General features: G+C 38.3%; 1 protein-coding gene across 2 annotated transcripts in view; it reads right to left on the bottom strand.

Moving 5' to 3' along the window:
* Positions 1-5,950, bottom strand: part of ARL15 (ARF like GTPase 15) — a 160,763-nt gene extending 154,813 nt beyond the window's left edge. Inside the window, exons 1-2 of one of the 2 annotated variants that reach the window (XM_087885659.1) lie at positions 3,338-5,950; positions 656-718 (exon numbers count right to left, since the gene is read on the bottom strand). In XM_087885659.1, coding sequence (XP_087741785.1) covers positions 656-697 — 42 coding nt within the window. In that variant the 5' untranslated portion in view covers positions 698-718; positions 3,338-5,950. The remainder of the gene's footprint in view (positions 1-655; positions 719-3,337) is intronic. The other variant, XM_034440868.3, reaches the window with a different exon arrangement.
* Between the last annotated feature and the right edge of the window lie 4,516 nt (positions 5,951-10,466).

The following is a 10,466-nucleotide window of genomic DNA, read 5'->3' on the forward strand; positions in this document are numbered from 1 at the left end:
TGCCTATGGAATGAACCTTCAAGAGATCTGCACTGGATCTCATTTGGCTCTCCCAGTGTGTAAAAAATAAGCATGTTCTTTTGCCCTGATTTTAATATTACTGGAATTTAATACTGTGCTTTTTGTTTTGTACTTTAAAAAGTAACTTCCTTGAGTATGTCTTAAAGGGTGATATACAAACAAATAACACTTCTAATCTTTTCTGTTCTTCTTTGGTCTTATAAGCACAAACATACAGAACTCTGCATGGACATGAGATCATTACAATCATCAATGCATCATGTAAATTATGCTGAGTTCTTGACTCCTAAATGGTGCAACCCTGAAAATAAAAACGTCAATTATATTATTTTCCAAGTGTTGTTTTTGGCTGAATATTAACAATATATCCAGCATCTGCCTTAACAATTTTATTGTCCTCTACCTGTTGTCGGTTATGCAGTAATACAAGTAGAAAGTATTCAGTGAATTCTGAAAGACCCTGTTAGAGAAAACATTGCCAATATTATCAACAAGAGTTTAGAATATAAATTCAGCTTTCTCTTTGCTAAAGCCATTTGCTAGGGGAAACATAACCAAAAATTCATAATGAAGTTCTAGACTCAGTTCTTCTATAACTTAGCTTGCTTCTAAACCTTACAAATCAAGCACCTACCCAAACTAAATATCCAGGCACTTCAAAGAAAAGAGACTTCATATTCCAATCTCCGCTTTATTGCTGCAAATGTAATAAATAGTTAATTGCATGAAAGTTGGGGATAAAGGGTAATATGAAAGCAGCTACAACTGAAATACTTTATCATGAAACAAACGACTCAAAAGCGCACTATTTCCTTCAAACTGCATGCAACAAAGAACAAAAATAAGGACAAGAGGTCAAGCTAGACTTAGCAAAGGGCATTTTGTAAGTTTGTCATGTACAAGAACATATTTCAAAGTCAATTAAACACACTAAAATACTTTTCCATTATGTTCTGCAGCAGTTAAAAGGTTTAATATTTGCTCCAAGTAATAAAAGGCCCAGATACAAATTTTGAAAATATTACTTTAGAAACCTACAGGCTTCCATGTAGTTATAGTAATACCTGTTCTCAGAATAGTCAAGTTAATTACTAGTAGTCCCTTAAGCTATTTTTAAAAAGTGTCACAGCAAACATTTTTCCCCAGCAACACACAGGCCAAATACAATTTACCCCCACAAACATTTGAAACAAAATTAAAAATATAATCTATGCTTTTCTAATTGTGTTATGCTTTTTTTGAAAAAGTAGTCTTGCTTTTTAAAGTAATTTAATTAGAAATAAATATTTTAGATAATATATTGTTCCCGGTGTAAATGCCACATTTATTCTAAAAAGCATATTTACTTTTAGATCAATAAAACACATTCTTCTAATATGCTAATAAAGGCATATTTCATCTCAACAGAACTGCAGGAAAATGTAATTTACACATTCATTCACATTAAATCATTTTATATAAGATTCAGATAAGTTAGGAAAGAAAATCATGAATTAACTAATTACCATACTGAGTTTCATACATGTAGGCTGTGTAGGAAATTAGCAGCCACCCCTCTCCTAGAAAAATGAAATATTCTAGGAAACATTAAAAAAGCAGAATATTATACCTCCTTGGATGAGAAATGGAGAAACATGTTTTTTAGGGAGGAAACACACTCACTCTCAATAGCCCACAGCAGATATCAGCACTTAAGAGATAAAGAGATAGCTAGGTCTTATTCATAAGCAAATGTCCTCTCCCAAGATCCAACATAGGTAGGATTAGCCCTCAGCCATAATAGGAATTGCCCAAAATCCTCTTCATTACATCATCACCCAGCAAGATTCAACCAGGCCTGGGACTCAAAAGATAACCTACAAAGTTACCCTTGCATGGCCCCATGGGAGTCTGACAACCAATCAGAATACAAGCTCAAACTCAAAGCCCAACAGAAGATCTCTCTCTCTCTCTCTCTCTCCCTCCCCCCCTCTCTCTCTCTCCCTCCCTCTCTCTCTCTCTCTCTCCATCATTAAACCATCTTTTCAAGCAGTCTCTGTGTTTCCAGTGACTTTCTCCCCACTTGGAACTGAACCCTGATGTACATTTCTTCCAACAGCTGCATGTGTATGTAATATTGGAAGATAATGTTTTATATATTAAACATTTCATATTTTTTTATCTAGAAAATATAGATAGCTCTTGAGAATGCCACAAATCAATGCGTTATTTAGATCCAGCTTGACCATTTTCTGTATTAAGAAAAAGGTAGGGGAAAAAACTCAGGAAGAATCGGTACATCTAGAACCCTTTAAAACACCGTGAAGACAACAAGCGAATTGAACAATGAATGCCTCATATGAAAATATCTTTAGTCTGTATCTCTTCCTGCATTGTGCATCAAAAGAGTAACTTTTTATGATTTTTCATGGTATGCAATTTATGACGCTGCAAACAACCCCCAATCATTCGAGTACTATACATTTTGAAAGGCAAAAGGGAGGGCAAGTTAAAAAGCATGGGAAAAAGCTAATAGGAACCACAGTGCTTTTCTTAACATTAATCAGGCACATTGTGCATTGCGTTGTGCACTTAAAATGTTAATTAAGGAATAGATTAGCGTCAAGATCTCGCTCCATCCATGAAGGCAATTCAGATTAGCAGCTGCCAGGCCTTTCACAAACCCTAAAGTCCTCTAACCTTGAAGCAAACAACTGTGATACAATCTCTCTCTTTTAACAAATAAGCCAACTCTCATTAAAGGCTGCTAAACGTTTTCTGCTAAATACCCAATTATGTAAGTACGGAATTGTTCACACTCATTTCAGTGTAATGCATTCAAGCGGGTCCTGTCAATTTAAGCATTTAGAACCCAAGCTAGGTGACCTGGCTCAGGACTTTAGAAGCCTAATAACCCAATGAGTGAGAGCGTAGTAGTCCATTTAAGGCTTTAATTGTTCTGAAAGTCACCGGATTCAGAGCCTGGAGCATTCCATTTTCTAGCCAGGAGTTTACATAAGCACCCCTGGAAAACTTTTCTTGTCCACTTAACTCTCGTCAGCATCACAGAGAGAGAAAAGGTGATTTCCGACTTCTAAAAAATCAACAGCCAAATCCCATTTGGTCTGAAAGGACAAGCAAGCGAACCTATTATACTAGAGGAACTTGAGGACCTCTGGACGGACGGACGGACGGACGGACAGACAGACGCACAAGCAAGCAGAAAAGAAGACAGGTATAAACAATGGATTTGGGAACATGCAGGTTGAAAACAGGTTCGCCCTATCCATTGGGAGCAGGAGGAAGGTTCTGCATTCACTTTGCACCGGGGACTTACCAGATAATCCATGAACTGGAGTAACTAGATGTGGGCGCCGGGGGGGAGGTTGACAAGAGCAGCCTGGCTGCAAACGTCTGAAGACCGACCCGCAGCCCCCACGGTGCCGGCGAGCCCCTCCGTCTCACCGCCTGCAAGGATGGGAGGGAATCGCAAAACCCCGAGCGCTTCCCGAACTAGGGAGCCGCTCGCTCTCTGGCTGGGTTTGCTGGCTAGTTCTCGGGCGTCAGGCTCTCCCCCTCGCCGGCTGAGACGCGCGAAGGATTAGCGAGCTTGTCGCCTCTGCCCGCTGGAGCTCCTCGCGCTGCCTCCGCCGCCGCCGCCGCCGCCAAGCGCCCTCCCGCAGCCAGACGGAAGAGGCGGCTTGAGCGGCAGGACAGAGACGCTCGCCACCCGCTTGCAGCGCCCCAGAGGTTTCAGGAACAGGGCAGCTTTTCCCCGGGAGCGTCACTGTCAGCTGATCGCCCACGTGAGAGGCCGAGCGGAGGCTCTTAAAGGGACACGGCGCGCTTTCCCTTCCCCGCGTGTGAACGTTTTCAAGGGCCAAAGCCCCGCGGAGGAGAAGGAATCGAGGCACGGAAGCGCCAGCCGGGGTTCCCGCCAGTGGGCGGGGGTGGTTGCAAGATGCGGTGGGAGGAGAGGAAATGAATGAAGGGACTCCAAGGAGACGGGAGCGGCGTCGGGGCAGAGACATCCGGAAAACTTGTTAGCCTTGCAAGCCTTGCGGAGTTGCAAGGCGAGCCTCATAAGCAGGGGTTTGGAAAACGACCTCTTCTAGTCAGAAAGCGGGGAGCAGGCAGAAAAGGCGCCAATCGGGGCTCCTTCCGACTAATCCATGGGTTTAAGCAATTTAGAACTACGCCGACTTCAGTCTGACCTAAGCATGGTGCATGAAATTATCTGCCACAATGTCCTTCCTGTCAGTGTCTACTTCAGCTTCAGCCACAACAATACACGAGCAAATAATAGATTTATTTATTTATTTATTACATGTATTTATATGCCGCCATTCTCCCGAAGGACTCAGGGCGGCGAACACAAGTTAAGAAACAAGTACAATAAAATCATAATTTAATCCAAATAATTAATTAATAGTAAATAATAAAGCCCGGAATCAGTCTCAGCCTATTTGTTTGAAAAGCCAAGTCTTCAAGTCCTGACGGAAGGAACGGAGATCAGGAGCCGTCCGGAGCTCAGTAGGTAATTCATTCCAGAGGGTGGGAGCACCCACAGAGAACGCCCTACCTCTGGGCACAGCAAGGCGACATTGGCTCGCCGTCAGAACCCTGAGGAGAGCGGCCCTATGTGAGCGAACAGGACAGTGAGAGGCAGGCAGGAGAAGATCGTGCAAATATCCCGGACCTAAATCATGAAGGGCCTTATAGGTGAGGACTAGCACCTTGAAGCGGACCCGGAGAACCACGTAACCAGTGCAGCTCACGCAGGAGGGGTGTTATATGGGAGTAACGAGGGGCTCCCATAACAAACCGTGCAGCTGCATTCTGGATCAGCTGGAGTCTCCGGGTATAAGATACAAACTTAAAGTAAACCGCTCCAAACTCGATTGCAGAAAATATGACTTCAGCAACAGAGTGGTCAATGCCTGGAATGCCCTACCTGACTCTGTAGTTTCTTCCCCAAACCCCCAAAACTTTAACCTAAGACTGTCTACTGTTGACCTCACCCCATTCCTAAGAGGTCTGTAAGGGGCGTGCATAAGTGCACCAGCATGCCTACCGTCCCTGTCCTAATATTCCTTTTTACTTTTCATGTATTCAAGTTATGTTTATACTTTTATCTGTTATCTTATATATGCTTGACAAATAAATTTATGATTATGATTATGATAACTATGGCAATGCGCCTCATCCTGAGCCATACAAGGAGGGGGGGACAATAAAGTGGTAGGGCTGTTTTCCTTCATCTCAGTATTTTGCAAGATGTGCCTTTATGAGGTATCATTTTTCTGGCCATCATTCCTGAACATAAACACTCGTGTAAAACTTTCAGGGTGGCATTTTTTAAAAAAACCTATTTAATATATTTGTAGCTGCTCATTACGCAAAAGATCTCAGTGTCACCCCCTATAAGGTAAACCACAGCAAGGAATAAACTCTAGAACTACTTTTATTAAGATGAACTGTGTATCAGAATCTTGCAAGTCTGATAGTGTTTTAACCACCTCCTTCCCTCACCCTTACATGAATTAGGGTTACACTTACATTCTTCTTGGGTTTCAGCCACCTTTGTCTCCTTGTTGTTTTGGTAACATACCTCTCTGTGTGGGGAGGGGGGTGAAATCCAGCAGGTTCTAACAGGTTCTGAAGAACCAGTAGTGGAAATTTTGAGTAGTTCAGAGAACCGGCAAATACCACCTCTGGCTGGCTCCAGAGGGGCGGGAATGGAGATTTTGCAATATCCTTCCCCTGCCATGCCCACCAAGTCACAGTCACAGAACCGGTAGGGAAAAATTTTTGGATTTCACCCCTGCTCTCAGTCAAGGTTGTCTTCTGTACTGTTTACACTGATGGTGAGTTGCCACTGCCAGCCATAAAAAGTAATCCTATAAATAATTTCAAACCCCCATCCCAGTTTTGAAGTCAGACATTTCTCCCAACAGCAATAGCCATGGTAAGGCTGCTTATGCAATTAATTAAAGAGTGCCAAAATCAGAAACAAGGTAAGAGAAGAAGGTGCTTGTTGTGGCATTTCAGTTTCGTAGCCAAAGCAGGAGAAAATCAGTTTGCATGCTTAAAAAGGATAACACCAAGAAAACACAGCGTTGGTGCCAAGTTGGTATCAATACTATCTCCAGAAGGGGTATATGAATTTGGTCTGAAATAAGACCCCATGAATACAAATTGGGATTATTTGGCTATACTGCTTTAGTGCCCAAATGAAGAAGAAAGAGCCTAAACATAAATATATACTTATTTGGTATGGCTGTTCAATTAGCTCTATTCTCTCCAGCACATACAGAATTTTGTAAAAGAATGTTTTGCTGAAATCAAATTATACTATGTCCGTCAAGATTAAACTAACCATTCTATCAAAAAAATCAGATTGATTTGACCTGACATATTCAACCAAGGCATTCATTTCTACATGCTTACAAACCACCTTCTTAATAATCTGTTCCAGAACTCACTCTGGTATCAGTATGAGGTTTACCAGAATGTAGATATCCAGGTTCACTCGCTCTTCCCACATTTTTGATAATAGAAACATATTTGCCCTTTTTCAATTGTCCAGCACTCTGCCCATCCTCCACAATTTTTCAAACATAATGGAAAAAATATCATACTAAAAAAATGGAAAATATATATCCTGGACAATGGCATTTCCTTTACTAAAGCTTTAACTGGTAGATCAACATGTTGTTGCAGACAGACACCCAATCTAAAACAGCTATTTCTTTTATCCATAACAATCATATTACTAATATGCAGGATATAGTAACAACGCCCTGAAACAGGCATCTTTAACAACCTAGCTTACTTACGAACCCAGCACTGTATGGCCAGTTTATGGCTCAACAACATATCATTGCAAGTCCAGATAAATTGATTAAATAAATGATTTCATTTTTTAAAAATGACATGTAATCGCAGCGAATGTTATCTGCTATTGCAGAAATTCCTGTATGGGCTCATTTTGTAATTTGATATATCCTACTATTTGTGAACAATAGCTTACTATATTCTGGGACTTGGTTTGCAATGACATAATTATCCATGGTTAATTGAAAGAGTTCATGGTGAAATGACTGAACTACAATTTAAGTTCTACATTCTTAAATTTCAATAAACCCAAAGACTTTTCATCTCATTTTTATCAATCTCTCATTGATAAAAATAGCTTTGTAGCACACCCAGTATGGTAATTATTCTTCTCTTTACCCATTTCTTCCTGCTTTATTACATAGATATCTTAAATCTCCCATTTCCATTGCATTCCGCCTTTCATGTTTCTTCTATAATACCCAACTCTTATTTTCATCTAACACGCACACATTTCCACAACAGCTTTTTTTCATATTTCAACAAATGCTCCTTGCAACTGAGCATATTTTATACCCTATCTTTCTACCAACGTTTGCACATCTTACAATATTTTCAACTATTTTTCTGTTTTTAGGCCTACAGATCCATCAACTTGCTCTTCTTTTGCCATGTATGACAAACTTGTTGGTTCCATTTTCCAAATACCTTGGTCTTTTATTAATTTTGAAATTCATGTTACAGAATCTAACATTAGCTCAAATGATTTTGATTCTTGGCCAATAGGGTTGCATCAATTGCATACGAATGAACATATACTTTCATTTTCCTAAACAATATTCTTAAATCTCCATACAATTTTTTTTATATATTATCCATAAATATATGAAACAACCAAGGAGACATTAAACATCCTTGTCCTATTCTCTGCTCAATATTGAATCATTTCCCGATCATATCCCTTATTTTCACATCTGCTTTACACCCATCACATATCACTCTTACTGGGTTCAACAATCAAACCAAACAGGACAATGTGAATTGCATACTACTGAAATTATAACATATTCATCATACCATTAGCCATGTGTCCTTCAAATACTTACTTTTAATGTTGCATGAATTATATTGGAATCCACATCCTCCTCCAAATTTTGTATCCCTGACCTGAGACCCATATAGATCAATTTCAGAGTTCGTTAGCAGATTTAGCTGTGCCAAAATGTGACATTTTTTGTTTGTAGTTCATAACAGAAACTTATTAATTAATTTCCTGCATTTCCACCTACATTTTTATTTCAGAAATTTAAAAATAGTCTCTAAATATATTTAGATACATATTTATCACATTTGTATATTCTCTTCCTAGCCAAAGTGCTCAAAAGAGCATCCACTGCTCTTCATACACACACACACACACACACACACACACAACTCCAGATTTGGAAAAATATTCCTTTATTACCAAGCGACAAGTTTGATGTGGATTAAAGAATGGGTAACATTAAGAAATAATAGATTATTGAATTTAGAAGGGCATGATTTGTTGATGGGGTCGCATGCTTTTTTATGGTATAAGGGAACAAAAATACAGGGGTATTTTAGAAGACATCATATACATGAGGCTTTGTTATTAAATTGGGAGAGGATTAAAAAACAACATTATTTGAAAATTCCAGTCTGGGTATCAACAATTGAAGCATTTTCATATTCAGTAATATTTAGAAGAGAACAAATTGTTAGGTATAGTGAATTAATGGATGAAAAGGGTGAATTTAAATCAAAGCAAGAACTGGAAGAGCAAGGTTTTAAGATGGATTGGTTTTCTTATATGCAAATATGTTCTAGATATGAAGAAGATTCTAAACAAGGTTTCTATAATGTCTTGAATAATTTAGATAAGATTTTAATGGGCTCTGATGATTATATAATTTAAAAATTGTATGGTTATTTACTAGAGGTAAAATTGGAAGAGCAACAAGTTAAAGAAACAATGATAGCGTGGGGAAAAAAATTTGGCCATGGGATTGATTTAGAGAAATGGCAAAAATTGTGGTTGCAGAATTATAAAATGACACTATCTACAGCATATAAGGAGCATTTGTATAAGATGTTTTTCAGGTGGCATTTACCCCCGACGAGAATAGCCAGAATGTTCAAGAACAAATCGGAGAAATGTTGGAAATGTCATCAGATTCCAGGATCATATTACCATATGTGGTGGACATGTGCAGAAGCTAAAAGATATTGGACTAAAATCCACACTTGGTTGGAAAAAATGACAAAGAAACACATTGACTTTAAACCAGAGATATTTTTATTAGGAATTTTACCAGAAATGTATAATAAAGAACTGAGGTATTTAATTGTGAATGTTTTAACAGCGGTTAGAATTGTGTTTGCTAAAAACTGGAAAGGTGAGAAGATACCTACTGATGATGAAATTATTAAGAAAATTATGGACTGTGCTGAAATAAGTAAATTGACATTTGAAATTAGAGAACAGGAAGATAAACAATACTATTTGATATGAGATTTGTTTTACCAATGGCTAGATAATAAAGCATGGAGATGAAGTAGGAAATATGAAATTAATGTAATGATAAAATATATGAAATGTTTTTCTTATGGGAATTAAGCCTCTGTTAAATAATGGCTAAATGAGTATACTGTTAAATAAGATAAATTAAACAATTGGTAATTTTGGATATGGGATTGTGCACAAAAGAATTTTAACCGATCGACACACTTTCTGTGATTGTATTAGAATGATGGTGGTTTTATGTCTTTGTTTTAAATAAAAAAAAAATTTCAAAAAAAAAAAGATTTGGAAAAACATTCCATAACTCAAGTCCATATAAGATTTCTATGAGGGAAATTGTAAGTTTAAAAATGTGGTAGGCAGACAGACAGACAGATGATCATTGTCTTTACTTCCTCTTTTACTGCTTTGGGTGTCAAGGGAAATGCAGAGTTCTGGCTCTGGCTCTTCTGTTGGCCTCAACCACTGTTAATTGATTTTGTTGTATTGTGTCACTGATGTTGTCTCTCCATCTTCTTCTGGATCTGCCTCATATTCTTTGACCTTCTCCTCTTTTTCTATATGCCTTAGAAATGGTATGGAATCCCACGACAGATAGCTAGATAGGTAGATAGATAAAATTTGACATAAATAAAATAAACCTTTATATTCATATATTTCTCTGTGACTTATTGAAATGGAAACTCTGGTCTTCCTACCTTTTGCGTCATATAAAGTTATACTACACTTCCCATGCTTTATTTTTCCCCACCTCTTCTGTCCTTTCAATAATAATTGTTCCCAAAAGCTTTTCAGACACACTTAACAAATTTATCTCCCTGTAGTGTGGTATTCATCAGTGTTACCTTTCCCCTTTGTGTAAGGGAATAATAACAGCACTATTTCAGCTCTCAAGCAGAAATACACATACAATGGTAGAAATTTTCGTGTATTGCAACTCAGTAGGCAATCACAGCCATATTCTCATATTTTTTCAGTTCTATCATCTGCAATTATAGCTTTACAATTTTTCAACATTCACTTTATAATTTCTTTTTCATTTTTTCTTCTAGACGGTGGCGTAATTAACATTTATAGAATTCGTTTG

This window comes from Pantherophis guttatus, chromosome 2 (assembly GCF_059756535.1).
Source record: "Pantherophis guttatus breed Tessera chromosome 2, ASM5975653v1, whole genome shotgun sequence".
NCBI classification, from domain to species: Eukaryota; Metazoa; Chordata; class Lepidosauria; order Squamata; family Colubridae; genus Pantherophis; species Pantherophis guttatus.